Source organism: Corella eumyota, chromosome 2 (assembly GCF_963082875.1).
Source record: "Corella eumyota chromosome 2, kaCorEumy4.1, whole genome shotgun sequence".
In the NCBI taxonomy this organism is placed as follows: domain Eukaryota; kingdom Metazoa; phylum Chordata; class Ascidiacea; order Phlebobranchia; family Corellidae; genus Corella; species Corella eumyota.
The window spans coordinates 15165796-15190954 of record NC_137491.1 but is presented as its reverse complement, the minus strand read 5'-3'; the positions used below and the strand labels follow the sequence as shown (position 1 = coordinate 15190954).

Genomic DNA, 25159 nt, shown 5'->3' with positions numbered 1-25159 from the left:
GATCTCTCTAAGTTTACTCTAATTTGCAACTCAAGTGCTGATAGATTGCCAAGTCTAACGACTTACCACGAAAGGTATTTTCTGATAGGTTAGCACGAGTATACTGTCTATGATTACCATACCAAAAAAAGAACGCCCGGGCCCATTTTGCAATATTTTTTACGGTTGAAAAAAGTTTAGAAAGGTGAAAATTAGAGCTCGTTTTATTGACAGTACAAACATAAAAATATTGTTGCTTGGTTTGAAAAAGTAAAAAGTAAGCCAACTTAGCAAAAAGGTAATACAAAGAAAGAAAGTAATCCAAAAAAGATGTTATATTTCGCCTTCAATGGGTAGCAATTTTACAGACCACCATCGGAAATTTAATAATAAAGCCTTTAGGAAATGTGAACATTGACGATTCGGTTTAAATCCCCGTCTAGTCAAATAATTTAAGTTTTTATTTCCTTTTTACAGGTGCCTATTGTGTTTACCAGTCAGTCGTTTTAGGCTATTTTATTGTGTATTAAAATAAGGCGATAAACTTGTTTATTGGATAACGGAGAAGTTGGTAAGAATATAAGCTGCATTATTTAAAAGGTAAGTTTTTAAGCAAACGATATTACATGTTTGTTGACAACTGAATTTATTAATTATTAATAAAATACTTTTCTTCATTAACGTACACAAAACTTTGTAAGCCCAAATTGAGTATTAATTTTGGTAACAACTTTTTAGGTCGATAGTGAGCACTTTCAATATATGTTTTTATTACAAATTTATCTAATTAAAAAAATTTAAACCTGACTTTACAAGCCATTTCCTTGGATATCAAAATAATGGAACAATTATTAAATTATCGGCAAAATTTGTCGGTTATTTTAACCAGTAATTGTGTAATAACAACTTTAAACCACACGTTTTTGAGGCAATTACTAACCAGTTATATATATATGATAAGAATTGTTAAACTTTGGTTAATCGTAACCTATATGGGCAACATAGTTCAGTTTTTATATGACAAATTTTTAAATAAAGTCTTAATTAAATTAGCCCTTGAAGATCTTTTTACTATACATGTTAATCTAATGTAGAGTTATTTTGAAGATAAGTTTATTTTAACTAATGGTAGAAATGTTAAGCCTTATCATTCTAATATGCCAGATGTTAGAATTTGTAATATTTTTTTAACAATAAAATATGTACAACATAGCATTTGTTTTTAGAGACCTGGGTGATAGGTCAGAATGAGAGTTTTAGCTTCTGTGTTATTTATCTTCTGCCTGACAGGGCTGGCATTTGGACAAGACAGTGATGGCGATTTTCTCACCAAAGGTAAGTCAAATACTTTTAATTATTTTTCTTTTGCTGAATATGTTTTTGCGCATTTATATGACCAAAGAAATCTAATATAAAGTCAGTTAGTTCGCTTTAACGTTTTACTGTGTTTGTTTTTTGTGCGATATTGAGATTGGCAAAAGCGATGGACATTCACTTTTAATTAATGTGTATCGTGGGATATTAAGGATATATCAGCTAGATTTCCGATGGCCGTAAAATTATATTTAATCACGCCCAATCCATATTTAATAACATGTTTTAAGAGGAGTTTTCGCTGTAAACCAAGTGGCCCAACGCCACCAGACAAAACCACTAACATTTACAAGTAATTTAAGGTCCTTAAAAGGTATATATCATGTCAATGACGTAATCAACTGGACCGGCAATTATTAAACGTGGCATATTGATTTTAATTCTCCATACATACATGTGCATTAATCAAAAATCTAAACAAACTTAACTTGAAAAGCATTAAAATTATTTTAATGTTTAATTTAACGGTCATTACTAAAACAGTCTGAAGTTCTTGTGGTTAATGTTTAATATGGGAAATTTAGAGTAAATTTATGGTAGACCCCACAAACAGAGTTGTAGCAACTTTTAAGACTTTTACATATTTTAAAACAATCAAACTATATGTACAGACCTTAAGTTGGTATTTAAAACGTGTATTTGTAAAGGGATCGTTAAGTCAAGTTTAAGTAGACTGTTCAATTCTCTGAACTAGATATTCGTTCTGAGTTTTCTTATGGTTTATAATAGATTTTGTCTAGTTCTTCCAACCTTCATACGTGCAAGGCTTTGCTTTATAATTCAGGTTATTCGCAAGGGAATCAGCATATAAGATAAAATTACCCAAGAGAACACGTCATAATTTAATGTGATCTATATTCTTAAAGTAACATTGAACTTACTGTATTAGTTATAACACGATCACAAAAAATTGCCTTAGAATTGAATGGTGGGAAATTTGTGAAGTAATCTTTATAATAAGATTATTTTAAAAGGTTACATTTCATTTAGCACGATCTTAATTTCCATTAGCGCCTATATCATGCCTATAATGCACACCAAGGCTGATGAACAATAGAAAACATAAGCTTGACTTGCAGCTGGTTCTATTGTTCAGTTATCTAGATAATTTTTTCCCGACCTTTTTGTCGCCTTTTTTTGGAGATGTCCTAAATCGTTGTCACGCGCAATTGTTAGCAATGACCTGTGCCAAACCCGTTCCGATTGTGGGCTTCCCGGCGCGTGTGTAGCCCCCTAACTCGATCCTTCAGCACTGAGCGATGATCTCTTAGCCCTTAGTTAGGGTTCACTCACTTTAAATGGCCACTTTAAAGCCGCATTGCTTAACGGATGTTTAAAAATAGTCCTGGCTCAGACTTTATCAGCGAAGCGTTTAGAATCACCCATTACAGTCAAAGTCTTAATTCCAAACATCCGACCGATTGTGGTTTTTATGTCAATAAATAAACCTCGACTAAAAACTAAAGCTCTATGGTTCGTTTGCTAGTAATGTTGGGTTAGTTTTGTATTTAAAAAGATGCAAGTAAAACACGCCAACACGTTGTTCGTGGGTATAAAAACTAGTTTATTTGAAATCTTGTTTCTTGTGTAAACCTATATCGCATAAAATGTGGATGTAGGTGCTTGGACACAATAGAAAAACTGTAATGAAAACTTCTTAATATTTTCACAACCCCATGAGAGGCAACTCCGCCTTCTGTATAAGGTAACACGTTAAAACAATAGCTCTTTACTCATCAGAGTATATACACAGCATATAACATGTTTACTAATACGACTTTTGTAAATTCGGGTTATTTCAATCTTAATGGGCCAATTAAAAAAAACTTGTGCCCAAAGTGAGTTGCATTGTTTTACAAAGAGCAATTATGCTCATCTTTTGTTCTCTTTGATTTTGTAAATCTTTTTGTTGTTTTATTGTTAGTTGCATACCCTATTTTCACCTTTTAATTAGTTTTTTTATTACCCAAATAACTTGCTATGTTTACATGACATTAATTAACTTATTGGTGATTTTTACTGCTTTACAACTTTTGGTGCAATAAAACACGACCGAATTTTGAAAATTTTAATATCAACGCACACATCGTTTTGTGTAATTGGTTGACCGTGTCGTTTTTACAAAGATCTAAAACACACAGACCCGCCAAGAGACAAGTCAATAAACATGCATGTTTACAAAGGCCATAAACGCGTAACGATTTGATTTATTTCTACATAAACTTTGAGTTTACTTAAAATTTAACTGGCAATTACGCCCACAGTTAATTTCATAAAACTTTCAAGCAAATGTGTATTTAGGAGCGTTTTCTCATATCAGAATATTTTATTTGTTACACGAATACCATCTGTAGCTTATGTTATCATGTTTTGAAATCTTTGTTACGTTGCCTTTTTAAAACAGTCATTTTCATTGGATCTTTCTTGCGAAAAAATATAATCGCGTATCAGGCTTTTCTTATATGCTTTTAAAGTTAATTTTGTATTTATATTGCCGCCCACGTTTGAGGTAGATTAGGTTAAGTATCCCTTATTAAAACGGCTTAAAAACAAAAACTATGATTAACATATTTAGCTTTTGAAATATATCCAATATTATGCTGTGTGTGGGATTAAATCCCACCTTTAATGATTTAAAAATTAGTCTACAACAGTCATATGCAGAAAGTGTATTGATTTTAATATATAACTTATAAATTCCTTATAAAGAGTTAAAAATAATTGTTACTAAAAGAATTTATTTATTTGTCAAGTTTTTTATAACGCGATGGGTACACATACCTGTCATCAACACACACTTGCCATAATGTATTATTACTTCTAGTTAAGAATTCAAAATTCATGAGAAAAAAAAAGATGTTTGTTTTATCTCTTTTAACATATAACACACCCTATTTTTGTTGTTGGCAATTAAAAAAGGTTTCGCAAAAACTAGGCACAATCTTTAAAATATTTGCATGAGCTAAACACGTCCCATTTTTCCAATTTGAACACGGCCTTTTAAAGTGCATACAACCGGGATTATCTTCCACAACTTTTAGTTTATTATTTAACAGAAAGTAAGCGATGCGGAACTCCGCAGCTTATTTTGACTACAGGTGTATTCGAAAAGATTTCAGCGTGAATTGCCGGTTTCAGTAAACTGGATTGCATTCTGATTACCAGGCATTTTTTGCAATTTTTTAACTTTATGCTTTTATATTTTGTACAATTCTTTCTGGGCTTAAGTTAATTTGGATTAATAGGATATCTTTATAATGACTCAATACTAACATGGAAATAAATGTGTGTATTTTTTAAGCCCAGGTCGTGTTTAGAATAGAATAACGTTTCCTCGGTTTCCCATTAACTCGGATAAAACGTCTGACTGGTTGCCTTGAAAGCGAGTCACGTTGTTATAGACTTTGAACGTAAACTGCTGCGTTTGACTCACCAGTCTACTTTCCTGCTGACCAATTTATTGTTTACGCATGGATCAATTTATGTCTTAAAGTTTTGAAAGAGTTGTAATATTTAAAAAAAAAAAATTTTTTAATTTTAAAAATTTTGTAATTTTTAATTCGGTTATTAAAATTTGTCCATATAACATGGAATCTTCGAAGGACTTGTGCGTATCCACTCTGTCTTTGACTCGCTCTCTTTTTACACACCAGACTTTGATGCTTATCTTAGTCAGTTTTCCAGCAACAAAATGATGTTTTTGTCACCATTAAGGCCTGAAGTTTAAGCATTAACCTTCCTGTCTCAGCCTTAGGCTAGTTATTATCTATTAATGGGATGTAGGGCGTGAAAATGGCTTTATGTGGCGAACTTCAACATTTTAGTAATTCTAAAATATGTTTTGATGAAAAAATAAGATATTCGCGTTGTGAGTTGAACTATTTTTCTCCCAAATGTTACTTAACCGAGTCAAAGTTTTTGTCGGTTTGTGTGCAAAAATAGATCATAATGGTCCTTGTAATAATCCTATATTTAAGTCTAGACAAATGTTTGGATATGAATAAGTGGCCACACACTGTTTCAAAATGAATTTAAATCTCACCAGCGTCCAAATTAATATATTATTAATATCTATTTTAGTTCAGCTATATAAACGAATCGCATTCTTACTATTTTATTAACGTCACTGGGTACTTCGATTTCGTAGTTTACTCAAAATGATTCAAGATAGGTCTTTGTTGTCATGTAAATAAACGGGAACGCGTGAGTCGGATTGTATTTGTTTAGTGCGGGAAGTCGCCACTTGGAAATGGCATTGCAACCAAACGTGAACAGCTCAAGTGCTGTAATGGTTTTCAGTTTGAAATTTCTGATACAGTTATCGCGGCGATCGAAGCGAAGGATGACAAACATAATAGAACGCTTTGTTGGGCAACGGGCAAATGTAAACTACTTGAGCATTACGTCACCCCTAGACATACATTTACTATAGACGTGACTTGGACAGTATACGTTCTTAAGCACGTCGACCGTTAAATGTGTGGATAGCAGGGCTTAGCGCTTTAGAGATCAGACACTGTGGCCCATTATAACGACACTTTTAAGAGACAACCGGCCTATGAATAAATCATGTTCTTCAACCACATTCACTTTCTAAGTAAAAATAAACACAGTTGCTTTACTTGCTATTCTACGCTTGGCATAGTAATTTAAAACGGGCTCCACATTTAAAATTGTTTTATAAAACAAAATTATTTTAAAGTGCATAAGATGTGTGCATTTTACATTGAATATTAATTGCCACTTCAAGTTTGTTATGATTAAAAAGTATTTTTATTGAGTTTAAATATAAGTTTCTTTACAAACATAATTAAATTTGTCTTAATAATCATTGACATAAAATTGTCGTTAATCATAACTAGTTTGACGTTTGGCCCAAACTTAACTTCACCTTTTTGACCCAAACTAGTGTTTAACTGCACTGTAATATTTATTTTCTAAAGAAGCGAGGTTTTGTATTTTCTTTTTCTTTACAACATTTATTTTGTCTGCTTTTTAAAAACTAGCTTGCGGTTTTCAATAACTATTTTTGCTTCATTTTAATGGTTTCGACTATACAAGTTTAAAGCTAGACAGACATGTTTTCGCGATAAATCTTTCAACGATGTTTTGTTAAAGTTTGTTTCTTGCCAAATCCATTTTTTGTAAAATTTTATAGTCTATATTATATTGACTTATTTTCTATTGGTAGAAAATGTCAATAATTTTTTTGACCCAGATTATTTTTCACGTTTTTAGTATTTATGCAACTAGTGCAAAATCATATTAACTAAAGTTTATTTAGTTGGTTAGTTTATTACATTAAAAATACAGAATTCGCAAGACATTTAATTTAACTCAATTAAACAAGATTTTTATTTGAAAAAAATATAGTCAAAATTATACAAAAACACCATAAGCGGAAATATATGATATTTATGCAAAAACTTTACCTAAAACACAAAAGTATAAAATATACACGCTTCTATACAAAAGGGTGAACACTGTCTATTTTCGTTAAGTTTCGTATTACAAGTTCAACTTTTAGTTGTATTTTGGGTTACCTACTGCGGTTTTAAAATCATAATTTAAAGTGGTTGGAATTTAAAAGCTTTTTATTGATCTAATAATAAAACTTTAACCTCAAAAACTTGTAAATATTATTGCTCCATCTCAGGCTTGAGGTAAAAAAGTAAAAATTTAAAAACCGATTGACACAAGAACTGTTAAAATAACACGAATCATTACAGAAGCCTATAAAAAAAAGTTATCAAATAAATATAAAGTAAGGTTAAGGTATTATATCTTTTAAAAAACCTTAAAAAAATAAAAATTTAACTGGGGCCGCATAGATAAACATTTTGTTTTACGACTGTAGGCTAATTTTACATATTTTGTCCTGTTTTTTGTTAGTATCGGTTAATACTATATAATAGCGGTTACACATTTTATCGTTTTAAGTCTTTGCAATATCAATAGAGCGTCAGTGAAACCTGCAAGTTACGATTTAAGGCACAACAACCAGGTTGGTACGTTTCAGACGTTAGACTTCCTGTATGTTTCGTAGACGACGCTCGTAGGTTTATTTTGCGGCATTGCGAACCTTTAAAAGATTTTGTAAAGCGAACAAACCAGTATTTACACCACGCCGCTAACGCAAACTAAGCCAAAGCGAGATTTTTATGCTATTTTACACGGTGTAGGTAATGTTTCAATGCACAAAGCACTAACGACAGGCCAGTTTAATTTATTCAATTAAATGTACATGCATTTACTAAACGCTGAGCAACAACTACTTAAGCATAGTTGTAATATGACCCTAAATTCCACCGCTTTTGCCAATGCCAAACTTTGTCGCACTAAATCTAAACTATTGCCCTTCCTTTTTCACACATTTAACTGCTTAATGGTTAGCAAAGATTTATCAAATTCCGACTTATAATTTTAAAATTCCATTTTGGTTTTTATTGTTTGATTTGATTGAATGTTGCAGCTTTGGTTATAAACAGGTAAATCGCAAAAAAATAAAGACCTTAATTGATTAATAATTATCCAGTGGTTATGTCTAATCGCTAAATTTTCAATTTTTTGATTGTTTGTCAAACTGGGAGATAATGTGATTATGTATTGCAAACATTAACAGCGTAAATGTGTTTTAATTTTATTTTTATTAATCGTGCATGTGAGCATATATATGCAGCCCGCTTAATGCGCTAAGTAGATCATGCTTCTGTAATGTTTGTTATGCATAAGATGGCTGAAGTCAACGTGATTTTTCATATGTTATTTTTTCATCATTATCATAATGTAGACTATTGTCTGTTGGCCTTTATTTAAGATACTTAAAATTTTTAAAATCCTTTTGTAAAATAAGTAAATATTTAGAAGTATTCGGTAAAGCGCTGAGGCTATTCTTATAATTTATTAATAATTTTATTTAATATTCTGATAATATTAATAACACTGTTTATTAATATAATTTTTATTAATATAATTTTTTTTAATTTCTCTTTTATTCTTTATTTTACTTTGATAAACCTTCAAATTTTCTTTTCGTGTCGTGCCCAAATACTGCAATTTTTAAAAAAAATTTCTTGCCCCACCTTATTCCTTTAAACTTAATAATTTGTTCTTTATTTTCTTTATTTACTATTTTCGTTTTTTTTTTTAATGATAAAACTCTTTGGCATGCATTATTTTATGACAAAATCATTGGTTTTGGATCTTTTGCTTCGCTTTTTAATTTAACATGTTCGACTATGTTTTTACATTTTCGATCGGCACTTATAAAATTACTGTCTTGTGCTGCTATTAATTCAAATTTGAACTTGCTTTTCATGACACGCGCTTAATTCTTGATCGCTACAAAACACGACATTGAAAATAGACGGCACGGCATTTTCTCCCACCCTCTCTACCCAATCCTTTGCCTACGACTTTACCACAGAATCGAACGGGGTTGGTCCGACTTCGAGTTATGAGTGCAATATTGAACGATGCCTCATGGAATATCAGGCATCAGTGTTGGCAACCAGCCCACCCTATGTCAGATGCATAGCTTTAAGCCGTCTACTGGCATGCATGAAAACAAGACCTGAAATCTGCATCACGGCGGATGAGCGATACAGTTATATTGATTCCAAGCGAAAACAGTCAGTGGCTGTATTTAAATGCGACCCCACAGGTGCTTATAACCTTCATGCAAGATTCATCTTGTTTGTGCCGTTTGTTTGTGTTTAAAACGGCTCATGCGCAGGCAATTATGATTTCAACACGTAATTACAATTGCACTTTAAATCAGAGTTTCAATTTGGCTTGCAGTGCATGAAAACATTTATTTTGTCACAAATAAAGTCTAGTGTGTTTGTGTATTTAAAAATGACTGGACACGGTATAAAATCTTGATTTATACCAAGTTGTTGTGTGTTTTTTTCTAGTGTTTTTTTGAGAAGGTTTGTGTGCTAATACTATATAGAAAAGTGTTCTTTTGATTACATTTTCTTATATTTATTTTTGATTTACTGTTGTTTGTAGCAAAAACTTTTGTCTAAATGGTATTTTATGCATGTTGTATAGTTGGTGATAATGTTGTTATGTAGCAAACGTAACTGTTGTTAGGTTGTAGTTACTAACATTTTAATTAGTAACCTAACAAAGCCTAAACCGAGTAAATCGCAATTGATACGGTTGAAAAAATATGTCGTATTAAAAAAAATTACGCAACTAGCATGCCTTAATTACTTATTTTTAACATAAAAAAGTAATTACAAAAACAGTGGCGTAATATTTTCGCAATAGGTTTGCATGATAAATAAATGTCGTGCATGAGTTAATATATCATTTTAGCACACATTTTTCAAATATATCATTCCTGGGTCATTTTTAGAGGGTGATACTATTGATCTTAAAACAGCAGCGGCTGCTGTCCCCTTACCAAAGTACGTTTCTTATGCCCGTGGACTCGGCGACTTTCCATCTATTGAGATAGAGCTGGGTGCTAACATACGTAAGTCTGTAAAAATTAATCATCGGGTCATAAATAAAAAGCAACATTGCGAGTAATTAACAAACCAAAAATACAGCATTGATATGCAAGATAATCGAAGATATAAATAAATTATTGTTTAAAAATAAGTTAATTTTTTTAATTATTGTTAAAGAAACATTCTATTTCACCAACCCAATGTTAATTAGTCATTTACACAAGTTTACACTAACACTGATTTGTATTGAGATTTGCAAAAATGTAACGTTGGTCTGCCGTGTTTAATATGATTGCTTTTTATAACATTACATAAGAAATACTATCACTGGTGACACTGCATAATTTAAACTGATTCGTGTGTTTGATTTCAAACTCGGTCGCATATTGCAAAAATGCCGCGTGCAACGCAATAACACCTATCTAATTAAATTATATAGAGGGTCCGGCGTCTGATTATTTTCCGGACACTATCCCAGAAGAATTTGCGGTTTTAGCAACTATAAAACCAGCCGATAGAAGTGGCGGTTACTTATTTGCAGTTGCCGACGAAAAAGGCACTCAATTTGGTCTTGAAATTGGGCCATTGAGAGGCGATTTGGATCGTATGTTTGTTGCTTTATGGATGAACAATGAAAAGCAGGCAGAGTTTCAAGTAAGTCTTGCGATACCAAAATTGTAATAAGTTCAAATTTCAAATCTGCAAATTGAAACATCCAATTTTGTATATTCAACACTTTTTACAATATATGCCTGTTTTTTAAAATGAATATATCCAGTATTTTATTTTGTATAAATTTTGAATTTAGGTTGATAACTTTGATAATCAGTGGACCAGTTTCGCTGTTCAAGTCCTCAAAAATACTTTTAGCATCGTCTTTCAATGCAAGAAGGATAGAGACCAGATTATACCACGAAGTGAAGTGTATTCGTTACAACTTAGTAAACCATCCGTTCTACACATTGCTGGTGGTTCCACTTCGTCGTCGTTGGACAAATTTACGGTAAATATAAACAAATTGTTGTTACATTTGTATATAAAAGCTTTTCTTTATAGTTAGTTGATCATATGCCCTAAGTGTACCTTAAGTGTAGAGTTGATTTCTTATCGTGATTTGTTGCCCTGAACCTAAATTGGCCTTCAAATGTTTTGTCTGATGCCCAACAAAAGTTAGTTTTGACTAGGTAGCATTTTGGTGTGGATGATATAAGTAAATCCATTGTAATGTTTTTAGCGTATTTTAAAGTGCCTTAATGTGTGCATTATTGTCTGTTATTGTGTTTCAGAATCAAACCGTTAGAGTACCTGTTTTTATTCATACAGTTATGGAAAACTGAGTTTGCTAATTTGGTTATTACGGTAAGCCGTTAAAGCGGAGTACCTAGGCTTTTATTAATTAGGGAGGATTGTCTCGTCCTATTAAGCAGTTCAGTGTGAGGGTTAAATACAATTAGAACTTTTATTATATCGCCACTTAATTATTAGGCTAAATTACGAGACGATCAAACTTTTTTGTAACACTTACTTTAAAGGAATTTTGCAAATATATCAACTAAATATATAACATATTGATAAATTACAATTATTTTAAACCTTATGTAAATTGTTTTTTTGACGGCTTAAATATAAGGAATGAATGTATCCAAAAGTTTGGTTTTAATATAGTGTTTCTTTGTCTTTAAGCGATCCATATCACATTAGCGACGTCACCCTTTATCAAATTACCGCCTAAATCGATAAAGAGATCAATCAAATTTTGTTTAAAAGATTGCGTCGTTGCCTAAGTTTAGAACCGCTTTAACAGTTACAATATCACAACAGTTTGCAATATTAAAACACAAATGGAGTAAAAATATAACTGCAACGAAATGGAATACAATAATTAAAATATTTTTTTTTTTAATATTAAAACATTTTTTTGATTTAGGGATTCATTGAGCAGTTAGAGTTTAGCTTTAATCCTAAAAGCGCGGATGCGTATTGTCCACCTGGGGCTAACCCCTCCAAATCTGACGATGAGGAAGGAAGTGGAGAAATGAGTGGGGATGGGGGAAAGGGAGATGACGAAGATGATGAAGATGACAAGGAGGTATTTTTACATACAAAACTAAATTTTAAACGTTTATTAATCGAATTAATTATTTTAAAATTAAGTTTTTTTTGTATATACTTTATTGTAGATGTTTTTATTTAAGTTAAAAGTAAAGAAAAAAGTTAAAAAAGAAATGTGGTATTATTAGGACAAGGCTTTAATATTTAAAATAAATCCATTTAGATTCCAACTGAAGAAGAAGAAACTGGATTCTTACTAATTGCAAAAGCTACCACAACTACAGAAAAAACGACTACCACCGAAAAAACGACTACTACAGAACCAATTACAACCACAACAATGCCTCCTACTACTGAATCAACAACAACAAAAACCACCACAACAACTACAACAACAAAAGCACCAACAACCACCACTACAGAAAGAATCCCTATCACAACACCACCAAAACCAACAACCACAACCATAATGGAAACAACCACAACAATGCCATTGATTACTAAAATTGAGGAGGAACCCCCAATGGAAGTTACACCAACTGAGTTGAGTCCTGGTGACAGCGCATTAAAAGAAGATAAAGAAACTCCAGCAGAGGAAAATGTAAGTAACATTTTTTTTCGTTTTTAAAGGGTCACTTAGTTTTTTTTTGTAACATTTTTTTTTAATTTAAATTTTATGGTAGCTATGTCATCTTCGTTTGATTGGCAGAAATGTGCCTAAAGAGATGCTTTAAACAAATAAAAGGAAGTATAAAATAATATTTTGTTTTAGGAAGAGATAATTAATCCACCGATCCGACATGTTGCTGGACCTGCCGGTGCAAAAGGTTCGTGAAAAAGTTTCGGTTTATTATTTTATGTAGTGTTTTTTTTAAATTAGTTGCTACATTAATAAGATGAACATTAAAACCTAACGTAGTATATAAAACACGTAGTAGATATTTGCAGTGTAGTTTTTTATACTAATTCCGTTAACGTCTTCAGGTGAAAGAGGCGAAACTGGATTGCCTGGTGTAAGTGTTGAGGGTCAAAAAGGTAGGAGTGCATTTATTTACAGAAAGTATTAAAATAACCATTGAGCTATGTTTTATGTGATTACTAATATAAAAACTGTGTCGTGCTAAAACTTATCTGTGTATTTTTATAGCGTTTTTAATCATAACTTTTAATCATTGGACTGACAAATGACTGACATGTCACGTAGTACATTTGAAAAACTTTATAAAATTGAAATACAAAAGGCTAACTTTTGTTGTGACATGTATATCAAGTTTAGGGTTGGTTAACTTATATTTTAAGTTGTTATAAGCGATGTCGACTTTGCATTCTTCTTTAAATGTCGCCAACCAGACGTTTCGTTTATTTTTAAGTTCGTTAAATTGTTTTAGCTTGACACTCCTTTTATAAAGTAAACAAGTCAAGTCGTCGTCTTAAAAAAGTTTTCAGCGTAAAGTTATTTTGTCTTTCAAAGCAACCTTTGTAATGCCTCACCAAAGTTTTTTTACGCCCCTTTGCTATAAGTAAGCTTTACTAAACCTTCTAATTGCTAGGATTTGCTTTTAAGTAATCTATCCATGGAAAAATGTTTTAACTATGACGTGTTTTTAGTGTTTAATTTTTAACGCTACTTTTTGAGGGAAATTTTAACAATATTAATTTCTAGCAATATCTGGCTTGACTTTGGTCGCATTTATATCAACAAAATTTAAAAATAGTAATGTAACATAAAGTTTTTTTTCTTTTAAAATATTAAATTGTGAGTGTTATATCATAGGTGAGCAAGGCGAATCTGGTATTAGTGGAATGCCTGGAACCAACGGTATTGATGGTGAACCGGGAGTTCCGGGGGATAAAGGAGATACTGGTGCAAAGGTTTGTAGTATATATTATATTTAACACTTTATAATCTATAGTAGGTCATATCAAAATTACTCTTTGATATAATTTTTCACGGTAATATTAAATGTTGATTTTTTGTTGTTGTCTTAGGGAGAAAGGGGAGAAACTGGTCAACCAGTAAGTAAAACAACTTATAACAATCTCTATTAACAACTGTCAATCAAGTCTTTTTTCTATTTTTTAATATAATTGACGTCAAACATTTCGTTAGCTTTTATGTTTATTATATGTATGTTCATACTTTGTAAAACAAATTAAGAGATTTGCAATTGGGCCATCAGTGTTTGCCCTCACAGCATCAACCCTTCACAGCACGCTTTACAGATTTTCTTGTCCTTGTTAAATAGGTCGCAAAAAGTGGTTTGCGTAGGTTTTGGGAAGGGTTTTCGTAAAGCTTAAAAAATTAGGGTGTATTTATATTTATGTTTTTTTATATAAAGAACCACTACTTGTTTAAGGTTTAGTAAAACACTTTTTCAAAATTCAACTTCTAATTAACCCTATATCACACATATATAATCTGACTTCATTATCAAACATTTTCCGCAGGGAATAGACGGTGTAGGTAAACCTGGCGAAAAGGGCAGCACCGGTGAAAAAGGAGAAGGTGTTTCAATAACTGGACCCGTTGGCCCCCCTGTAAATATTTAAATTATTACCTACAAAATTTTTGTCAAATAAAATAGATTTGGCTTTTTAATTTGCAAAAAAGGTTTGTATTCTTAAGTAAAAATGTTTTTATTTTTTAGGGTGTGGATGGTGCCAACGGTTTACAGGTATACAAAGTATATTGTTAATTAAAAAAGAATTTTAACTTAATATTTTTTTAAATATTTTAACTAAAATAAAAAATATTTAACTAAATATGTATAATATAAATTTGTGAATTTTAATTTAAATATAATTTTTGGTTTTATTATAGGGATTAACCGGTTCACAAGGCCTTAAGGTAAATAGTTTGTTTTAAATAGCTTAAATTCAAATTATTTTGCGTATGTTTTAAAGTTTTCTTTAAGGTATGTTTAAACAATCCCAACAAAAAAATTTGGGCATAAAATTGCATTGAAGCAAAATTTTTTTTTTTTTTTAAGTTTTCTTAAAAAGTGATGTTTAATTTGTTTTAGGGGGAGAAAGGTGAAATGGGAGAAGATGGGGAAGACGGAGAAGATGGAGAGGATGGTATGAGGGGTCTTCCAGGGGCTCCTGGGGTTGGAGTTGTGGGTCCACCTGGTCCTCCCGGTGAAAGTGTTCCGGTAGCAAATAACTCAAATTTGTCTTAAACTTGCTAAAATTTTTAATGTGATCATGTAGAGTAATTATATTAAGCAACTTAAAATTTTAAATTAAAAATTTAACTTTTTTAAATTTTAGGGCAACTTTGCAGATAGTGAAGGCTCGGGAATGGAGGTAAATTATTTAGTGTTTGCACTAAAAGTAAAATTCTAACCTCTTTTTTGTTTTATATTTAATTTTTTGAAATGTTTTGATCTATTTTGGTGACTTACAGGGCATGCCAGGCGAACCGGGACCAATGGGACCGATCGGACCAGTAGGTCCAGCAGGTCCAGCAGGTCCAGCAGGCCCAATAGGCCCAACAGGGGAGGCTGGAGAGAGTATTACAGGAGAAAAGGGTGACCAAGGAGAGAGGGTAAGTTTATTAAAATAGTCCCGGTTTTTTTATATTAGTTGTTTTAACACAATTTAACAAATACACATAACCGTATATTTTAGCATATTTTTACTTTACAATAAATTTGTTTTAGGGAGAAACGGGACCAATGGGGCCACCTGGAAATGAAGGATTAGAAGTATGTATATTTTAGTCTATATGTAAATTTTTTTAGGAGGGGGTTATTTATTTTTGAAACTTTGTCAGTAAAAATTTTCTGTGCTTTTTTGCTATTTCTTTTTTGCTATTTCTTTTTTAATACTACTACTTTTTTATTTCTTCATTTTTGATTCTTATGTTTTTTTTTCTACGTCTGTAGTCGGTTACACGACTTTCTAAACTTTTCAACGAACTGCAAATGCTTAAAACTAAATTGGATCTTTCTTCCAAATCTTCTCCTGCTTTCTTTTTACCTGAAAATTCTAGACCAGTTGAGTCGGTAATTTAGAGCAAAATATAACATTGGAATTTAGCAATTTATAATATATTTGGTAGAACGTTTTATATTCATTTTCTCTCTATAATTTTATTGTTTACTTTTTTTCTGAGTTACTTTTGTATTTTTCCATTTACCTTTCTTTTTTTCTGAACTTTACAACTTGTAGAGATTTCATGATCCTTATAGACATCGTCGCTTCTTTACAAACGGTCTTAACGGACTGGCAAGCGCAACTGATAATTCAGTTCCAATCAACATGCCTGTCAACTTTCTTGAAGTTAGTTTTGTAACTTGAGTTTATTGCTTAAGTGGACGGCCGTTTTATGCAATCCTAAACTGTTTAAGTGCTTTGGGATAGTTAATTCTAAATTTGACAACTTGATAAACTGTTTTAGTAGCTTTAAAATTCTAAAAAAGTATTTAAATAGAACTGAAACTAAAATAATTTCCTATTCTATTTCATTTTAACGCTGTACCTAAAACTTTAATGTAATGTGGTTAATTTTATTTTTTTTTCTCTCAGGGAAAAGTCGGGCCTACAGGACCAACTGGCAACGTCGGACAAAAGGTTAGAAAAAAATCGATTTATTTTTTTAAATCGCACGTTTTTATTGCAAAAAATAATTATTTGTTGTTTAGGGTGAAAGAGGCTCTGATGGAGCTCCAGGACCTGCCGGACCACCTGGAACATGTGATTCAAGTACATCAACGTTGCCAACAGGTTTTTATTTACATTTCTTTGCGCTTTTATTATTTTTGATTTTTTTACAGTATTTGGCATAATGCATTCTCCTTTAAGTTTTGATTTGTTTTTAATTAAACCCTAATTTAAAACCAATTTAGATGATGAGGATTCGGAGGGAAGTGGAGATGAAAAAGTACTACTATCAATTTCCGGGCGCTTGGCTGGACCTCAAGGTCCCGAAGGAAAAGCTGGAAATCCAGGAGAAACTGTAAGTTAATATTTCCTATTTTAAAACTTTACCGCAAAATAAAATGAGGGTCATGATTTTTTTTGTGTTTTTTTGTTTATTTTTTTGCCAAAAATGTTTAAAATAACTAATTGTATTTTACTATAGGGACCTCAAGGACCAATTGGACCTCCTGGTGTGGAAGGCAAGCCCGGTGCAGATGTGAGTATTTAGTGATCAACATTAGCTCTATTCTTATTTAAACAGCCTTGACTTTGTAAACATTGCAAATTGGCTTGATTGGCCCGACCACCCATTTAAACTAGTTTAACTTTGATGGTCGGGTTTTGCATATCCTTTCTGGCTTGATAGTTGGTTTCCGTAAATACAAAGCTAACTAAGTTTGTAAAAAAAGATTTTGGCACAAATTAAAATTTTTATAATATTTAAATTGTCTGTCTAACAATTTGGTTTTAACACATTTTAGGGTGCACAAGGTGAGGCTGGACCCAAGGGAATGACTGGGGCAGTGGGACCTGTTGGAATTCAGGTAAAAATAATGATAATATTATTTTACAATGAATTTAAAATATTGGTTATTGTAGCATGTTATTTATTATTAACTTTTGTAGTAGAATTTAAAGCAAACCAAATATTTTTTGTTTGTTTTTAGGGTCCCTCTGGAAATCCAGGTGTTGTAGGACCGCAGGTAAATCAACATTCTTGTCAAGTTTGGATTTTAAACAAATTTACTTAACTAGAGTCAGGGTTGAGCAAACATCCTCTTGCGTTGAATATTCTACAACATGATTAATCCGTTTATTAGATAGTGTTTATTTTAAAAGCTAAACTTCACAACATTTAGTTTAAATTATAACTAAATACGTTTTATTTTACAACAAACATCATCATTGAATGAATCGTAAAAAAATATTGATATAAACAACTCACATTAAGCATTTGATGCTTTAATAATATAATTAGAAATCAAACTAAACTATAAAGGTGGTATGGGCAACATAAGGCCACTAACACCTATATGTATTGGGTACCTACTTAAACATGTCAACAATGTGTAACAAGTATATATATAAAGCAGGTGTAGCTTTTAAAAAAATCATGTCATAAGTAAATACATACTTTTTCACTTTACTTTAGGTTAACAGGCTTTAAAAGTTGTAATGTAAACATGTGACTTTTAAGTTAAAAATATAGTTTTAAAATTAAATTGAAATATTATTAATAGTTTATTGTTAAGATTTATTTTTTTAAATTATCTAAATAAATGATGAAAAAGGTAATTTTATGAATTTTTTTAAGGGTGCACCAGGTAAAGATGGTGAAAAGGGTGAAAATGGACAACCAGGGGTTAGTGGATTAAATGGAGCACCTGTAAGTAATAAAATTGATCAAAATCTGCATATTTATATTACCGATTTAAAAATATTACGTACGAAAAAATTAAGTTAATCGTCTAATGCTTCAGTATGCTTAAAAAACCTACTGTTACTATTTAAAATATGTATGGCAACTGGGTAGCCATGTGTAAAGTCGCGTGTGTATATTCTTTTTGTTAGCTGCCAAAGTTTAAAGGTTAAGGCGGGCCTAATTATTCATTATGGTCTAACCCAAAAACCCAATTTGTGAATTTTTGATTTCTAAAGTTATAGTTTTTATGTATACTAATTCAATTTTCGTTCTATGTTGTAGGGTTCTAAAGGAGACATGGGTCTTCCCGTAAGTAATTTTTTTTACTCTAATATAGACTCAAAACATTTGTTTTTTTATTTGATTTTTTTCTTCTAATTTCTTCCTTATGTTGTTGGTAAAAGTTTTAGAATGTCATTAAAACGACTTATTACATTACTGGTCAAATGCAGAAAGTCGAGTTAAATTAATCCCAGCTTAAAGTTAATTTTGGGTTAACTACCTCGCGACTAAACGAATCTTAGATTAAAATTTTTGTTGGTGTGTAGGAATTTATTTAACACTGGGTTAACTAACTCTAGGTTAACTTTATTATAGTATGTAAAAAAATAAACTCGAAAATAAATACCAAATTTATATAACTTATTAAATACAAAATTGGCAAATAAAACAACTTTAGACAAACATTAAAAAACCCGCTATTCAAATGTAACTATAAGCTAGCGTTTGGTTGTTAACTTGAGTCACCTACCGGGTACGCCGGAGTAAATGTTGAGTTAAAATTGTGAGTTAAACTCTGGTTAGGGTAACTCTACTTTCTGCATTACAAAAACATTAACACGCGATTTAAATTCGAGTTAACTTTAACTTGATTTTCTGGGTTTAACTCTAAGAATGAAATTTAAAAATATTTTAATATAGGGACCACCTGGACAAGCTATATCTTCATCTGGGGCAAGCGTTTCCGGTGAAAAGGTAAATTATGTTGTGTAAAATTAAAAATTCGTATGAATTCGATTTATTTACGTTTAATAAAACCAAATAATAAAAAACAAACAACTCTGCGATACAAGGTTATATTAACTACGTGATATATTAAAGGGTGCTAAAGGAGAGCCCGGTGCAAGTGCTGAAAGTATTCCCGGGCCAATTGGGCCACAAGTAAGTACAATATATATTTTATAAAATAGAGTTATACTTTTTCATAAAAACTAAGTTTAATACAACGCCACAATTTATATTTCATTTTTAAATTATTTTTTACATTAAAGCCGACATAACTGATTAATTTTTTTTTAATTTTAAATTTTTAGGGGTTGTCAGGCCGAGATGGATCTCAGGGTAGTAAGGGTGATATGGGAATGCCAGGTCACAGGGTAAGTTTGTTTTAACTTTTTTCCCCTTAAGAGGATAGGTTTTTTATATTTTTATTGGGTATGGATGTGATATTTAAACGTCTTTGAGCTACCCGTAAACGTCGGACTTAAGGGCAAATAGTGTGGCATTGGTGCGGCTCTAACTCTAAACTTTCTGGTTCGTATTTTAAAACTTAATTGCATTCTTTTTAAATAAAATTTTTGTAATTAATCAATAAGTAAGGCATTTTTGTTTAATTGTTTCTTTAATTTTAGGGAGTACCCGGACGTAGAGGTGAAAGAGGAAATCCTGTAAGTATATTTATTATTTTAATTTATTTTCAAATTTCCGCCTTTTTTACTAAATTAATTTATATTAATTTACATGCCTTAAATCAAAGCTTTTTTATATTTAGGGTTTGGAAGGTGCAGTTGGCCAACCGGTAAGAAATGTTTTTATTGTTATTTTTTTTAAAAAAGCATTTAATAAAAATTGTTTATATTTAGTGGTTTAAAAGCAATGTTAGTTTAGTTTTTTTTTGAAATATGAAAAAATTGTTAATTGCTAAAACTGATTATTTAATTTAAAAGGGTCCACCTGGATCTGGCGGAATTTTTGGTGGCGGTGCTGGCGAAAAGGTATCTAATTTTTTTTTAAAGTAAAAAAAGTTAAAATTAAAATTGATTTTTTTTTTATTTTATTCTATTACAATATATTTCAATGCCTTTTCATAATTTAAAATTTTTAAAAAAATTTTAGGGAGTAGAAGGACCACCTGGAAGACCTGGAATTCCAGGGTCAAGAGGTCAGTCCGGAATCGCTGGACCACAGGGTCTTCCTGGACGCAACGGAAGAGACGGAAGGCCAGGACGTGACGCAACTTCAGGTGTTTAACTTGTGCTTGTTTATTTTGCAAAGTCAAATGAAATAGAGAAAGATTTTCATTTTCATTTTTGTTAAACCTACAAAACAAAGCTTGTCTTTTTCTAACTAAATCTTACATATGAATAAATCTTAACCTTTTTAACATACTTACTTTATAGGTGGTGCTACATCACTATTGACGTTCGGAGATGTAGATGAAATGTTAGCCAACTTTGAGGTACATTTAAATCACCAAAAAAATTTATTGCAAATTATTGAACCATAAAAAACGTTTTGTATTTTTGATTTAGTTTGTAGATGATGGTACTCTCGCATTTGTAACTCACAGACAAAAGCTGTTTGTGAAAACTTCCGCTGGGTGGCGCCATGTTGTGCTCTCCGATCCAATTAGACATAACGAGGTTGGTGATTGTAATTTTAAACAGTTCCTTTTTAAATAATAGGCATTTTTAATCACTTGTACTTTGCGGTTCTTAGAAAAACTCTTGTCCTTTACGGTCCTAACTAATTCTCTTTCGTACTTACGGTTAGTTTTTTCGAGAACCGTAAAGTACAAGTCATCCGGAATCTACAGTCATTAATAATTAATAGCTAAAGGTGTTGTTTAAAATTTTTCAATGTTAAACTGGCGAAAGTTTGTAATTGATAAACGTTAAATGTTATAGCCAACAGCAACCGAATCACCTGTGATTGTCACGAAACCAGTAACAACACCAACAACCACTTCGACAACTACTACAACAACAACAACGACGACGACAACTCCCCGGCCTACAACGACGTCAACAACACCTCTACCAAGCTCATCTAAAAAATTACATTTAATTGCACTCAACTTTCCCCTTAAAGGAAATATGAGAGGCATCGTAGGAGCGGATGCCATCTGCTTCAAACAAGCTAAACGAGCCGGACTTGCAGGGACATACAGGTATAGTAATTATTTGTTTATTTTACTATAATAACTGAGAATATTTTTATATACTGTAACTTCTTTTTTCTATTTTGAAATTTCTCTTTTCTATGATTGTACAACTTGGGTAAAACGGGTCCCATAAAAGAAATAGAAAGAGGCAATGTTAAATAAGATTAGTATATATTAAAGATTAACATGCTATTTTGTTTATAGCTTATGCTTTAATAATTTCTATGTTTTAATACATGTTAATAAATAGCCAATGTTAACAAGCTTAAAGTCTTAAACCAATACAGACTATATATTTGTTTGAAGTCACAGACTGGCCACGCATTCTTATAAACATCACGATCGGAAAATCTTTTCAATATCACGTTTAATTTTTTCAAGGCCCTACTTCACGACTTGTGTTTCAACATTTCGACATAATGGCACTTGCCTTGACTATTAAAACCTAAGAGTGGTGGGCTTAGCAGCTCACTTAATCACGAACAATAGGCAATCTTAAGCTCGTTGTGTGTTTAATTAAACTATTTGGCGACTACTTATTCTTCAAGACACTTTTTTTTCTTTTTGAATTTTGTAGATTTAAATATTTTTTCTTCGTATTTTTTTAGAGCTTTCTTGTCGTCCCGTGATCAAGATGTTAGATCCATAGTTGCAAGAGAAGATCGAGCTAATGTCCCTATTGTTAACGCCATTGTAAGTTCACATCTTTTAAACATCTTAAATGAGATACTCTTCTTGGTTGTTCTTGCTTTTATCATTTATGAATATATCGAAAAAAATTTTTTGAGCGATATAGGAAGGTTGAGCTCCCTGGTTCGATCCCCACCGCTCTCATGCTGTAGCGCCCTTGAGTAAGGCATTGTGAACGGTATAAAATCTTGCTGGGCCAACACTTAATAAGCAGATAAATTGTTGGGCAATAATAATATAATCTCAAACTGAGATAGGCAACTCAAGACTGGGTCGGGGTAACTGATGTTACTCTATGTTTAGGTCGTAAAGTCGAGCTTTCCACATCAAAAATAACTTAGATAAAAAAAATACTTTTTTTTTATTTAGGGAGAAGAACTTTTCCCATCATGGGATTCAATTTTTGATGGATCAATGGGAGCAATAGAAAGTGCTGAGCAGATTTATTCATTTGAGAATCGACAAGTCTTGACTGACGCAAGATGGTAAGTTGGTGATGATTGCTTAACCATTGTAAATTTTCTTGGTTTAAAAATATTTTGTTTGAAAAAATGTCCTTGGACAATAAAAACCTATTAGAAATTTTCATGAAGTTTTTTATATTCCACTCTTATCACTGTTTTTGAAATTAAATTGTCATGTTTATTGTATATTTATCCATTTCAGGCCTCATAAAGCATTATGGCATGGGTCTTACCCTCACGGTCGACTCAACTACGAGCAGTACTGTGCTGGTTGGTACACTAATCATATGGCAGTTACTGGACAAGCTGCGCCTTTAGAAGGCAGGGAACTGCTTGCACAGAAGCCTTACAGTTGTGATACTAGTTTCGTGGTGCTTTGCATAGAGAACAGCACGCGGACTTACAGATACAAGAAACGTTAAATTTATTCGATTAGAACTGAAAGCGTGTTTGAACATCCGTTCGAAAAAAGTCTTTGAAATGTAACACAGTTTTACTTTTAACTCACGAACACCTTTACTTTGTCTTTTCTTTATTTCTGTTTTATCAGACATTTTGCCTTTGCGGTCAAGAAAAACTTGTTTGTTAAATTACTTTTATATCGCGACTGTAAAATTGCTTAACGTTCCATGGACAAAAAGAACTTGTTATTATTTAGCATTATTTCTATGCTCATTGCCAGTATCCTTCGCTTGTGCAAAGACCAAACACGCCCAAAAAAAGTAATATGTACAACCATTTGCTTTGGGTATTTAAAATTCTATTTACGATATTCATACTTGCGTTTTCTGTATCTTTTACGCAATGACTCATTTTCAGTATTACATTTGTGTTACCTGTTTTTTCATTTAAAATCGGTGAAACATAAAAAATAAACTTTAATGCATTACACAACTTTATTAATTAAACAGTTTTTTTGTGTGGCTAAACAATACTTGTTTAAATCAAGTTTTTAATTTCCATTTACAATGCTTTTTGTTTTTATTTGTTTATGTGCTATTCATGTAAAAAATATTGTTTAGCTTTTGTTTATTTATGAGAAATGGATTGAGTTTTGACAAGGGTACATGACCCTTCTAACTAAATGTTTTTTTTATTATTTTTATGACAGCATAAGATATTTTGGTTACACAGTCAAGTGTGTATTTTAATTGGTAATTTGTATTAGAGTGATTACACCAACTAAGACGAACGCAATCGCACTGTTTCTATTTCATTTTAGGGAGCCCTTTTTTGTATTTGTTTGTCTAAGTTAATTTTAATTATTTAACTAAAAAGTTTGTTTTTTTAGCAATAATAAATAACTTTGTGTTCTAATATTAGGTAATAATAAGTTTGATTTAACGAGCGTGTTTTTGTACTGCTTTATTTTTTGGATTGATATCATCTTTATTTTTAAGTTCATAATTATTTAGAACTAGGCTATATCGATTTTTGGTAATGTTTTTACAACGCAATCAATCCTATTCTACTCTGTAATTCAGATTTTTTTGACACACAGTATTTTAAAATATTCATCAACTCAATTTTTTTCAGAGTATGTAAAATACATTATTTGATATCGGTGAACTATTTTGTTTAAAAAAATTAAAAACTTTTTTAGCCAGTGCATGCTAATTTTGTAAATATTAACCATGGGCTTAGTGGAAAACTTTATTAATCACAAAAATAAAAATCGAATTTTTATGTATGTAAATACCTGATTTTAATATTAATTAATAAAAACCAGAATCTTGGAAAAACTGAAACTGAATTTTTTGGTTTTAAATAATTTAGTCGTTTGATGGCGCATGGGCGCTTTCTAAATATATATTTATTTTGCAAAGTATAAATTTTTATAATTTGGCAATTCTATAACAAAACTTAGTACATTTTATTTAAATAATATTTTGTTAGCAAAAGCAAATATTGAACAGGTTAAAAAAGTAATGTTAAAATACTAAATTACAAAACCCGACTTTACTGGATAAAATAACTGTTATATTTTATTTGAAATTTTTGATATATATTTTGTTATGAATACAGATCGTCTTTCCTTCCTCCTTAATTAAACGCAATAATGTTATTTATATTTCCTTTGCTTTCAGGATATTTACATTCGTAGATCAATTTAAAACCAATCACAAAAGGAAATATATAGTCAATGCACTATGCATATTTAAGTATTAGAGTTAGCAGTAACCATTTCCATAAACTAATTTATTTTTTTAGTAATATGCATTTATTTAATATTTTATAAAGGTTGTATTACATATAAAACTAAAAGAAAAATAAATAAAGAATTGATACATATCTTAAATATGCATTTACAGAAGTTAATAAAATACGGAAATTTAACTTGTTACCAAAATGTAGACCGTATTAAAATCGCGTGCAGCATTTGTAAAGTATTTTGTTATGGTCATCTACGAAAAAGTTGTTGTAAGCAGTGTAGAGAAAAAGGAATGCTAAAAATTTGCTGCTCATATATACAGATGACGTCATATCCCATTTTAAGGACATTGTTTAAAAGACAGTAAAGCCGTTAAAAGAAGGTTAACCACGCCTTATTAGCGTAGCAATGCAAGAACGCACTGTTACCCATCACTCTGGTAAAAAAATAATTAACAGCAGGCTATTAACTTAACTG

The 25159-nt window shown here is 31.3% G+C and overlaps 1 protein-coding gene across 7 annotated transcripts; it reads left to right on the top strand.

Annotated features, from left to right (window-relative positions):
• Positions 1-454: 454 nt before the first annotated feature.
• LOC145741991 (uncharacterized) lies at positions 455-24253 on the top strand. 7 transcript variants are annotated; one of them, XM_082559710.1, is made up of 42 exons: positions 455-579; positions 1206-1314; positions 8780-9016; positions 9719-9838; positions 10255-10469; positions 10624-10818; positions 11743-11904; positions 12091-12468; positions 12640-12694; positions 12852-12902; positions 13642-13739; positions 13857-13883; positions 14316-14405; positions 14516-14542; positions 14689-14715; positions 14891-15019; positions 15138-15173; positions 15274-15414; positions 15530-15574; positions 15755-15874; positions 16041-16151; positions 16398-16442; positions 16514-16595; positions 16718-16827; positions 16954-17007; positions 17273-17335; positions 17459-17494; positions 18106-18177; positions 18496-18522; positions 19135-19188; positions 19315-19374; positions 19527-19589; positions 19845-19880; positions 19985-20011; positions 20160-20207; positions 20329-20455; positions 20613-20671; positions 20745-20855; positions 21120-21382; positions 21985-22069; positions 22436-22551; positions 22733-24253. In XM_082559710.1, exons 2-42 carry the CDS (start codon positions 1227-1229, stop codon positions 22950-22952), a joined length of 4110 nt encoding a protein of 1369 aa, XP_082415836.1. In that variant the 5' UTR covers positions 455-579; positions 1206-1226; the 3' UTR covers positions 22953-24253. The 7 variants fall into 7 exon arrangements, with proteins under 7 accessions (XP_082415836.1, XP_082415834.1, XP_082415841.1 ...); XM_082559708.1 differs by having other exon boundaries at positions 8720-9016; XM_082559715.1 differs by lacking the exon at positions 8780-9016.
• Positions 24254-25159: the final 906 nt, after the last annotated feature.

Coding starts and splice junctions, on each gene's coding strand:
- LOC145741991 (XM_082559708.1), top strand. CDS start 1,227: ATGAGAGTTTTAGCTTCTGTGTTATTTATCTTCTGCCTGACAGGGCTG. Junction 14,543..14,688: donor ATGGTGCCAACGGTTTACAG/GTATACAAAGTA, acceptor GTTTTATTATAG/GGATTAACCGGTTCACAAGG. Junction 17,008..17,272: donor AAGGCAAGCCCGGTGCAGAT/GTGAGTATTTAG, acceptor AACACATTTTAG/GGTGCACAAGGTGAGGCTGG.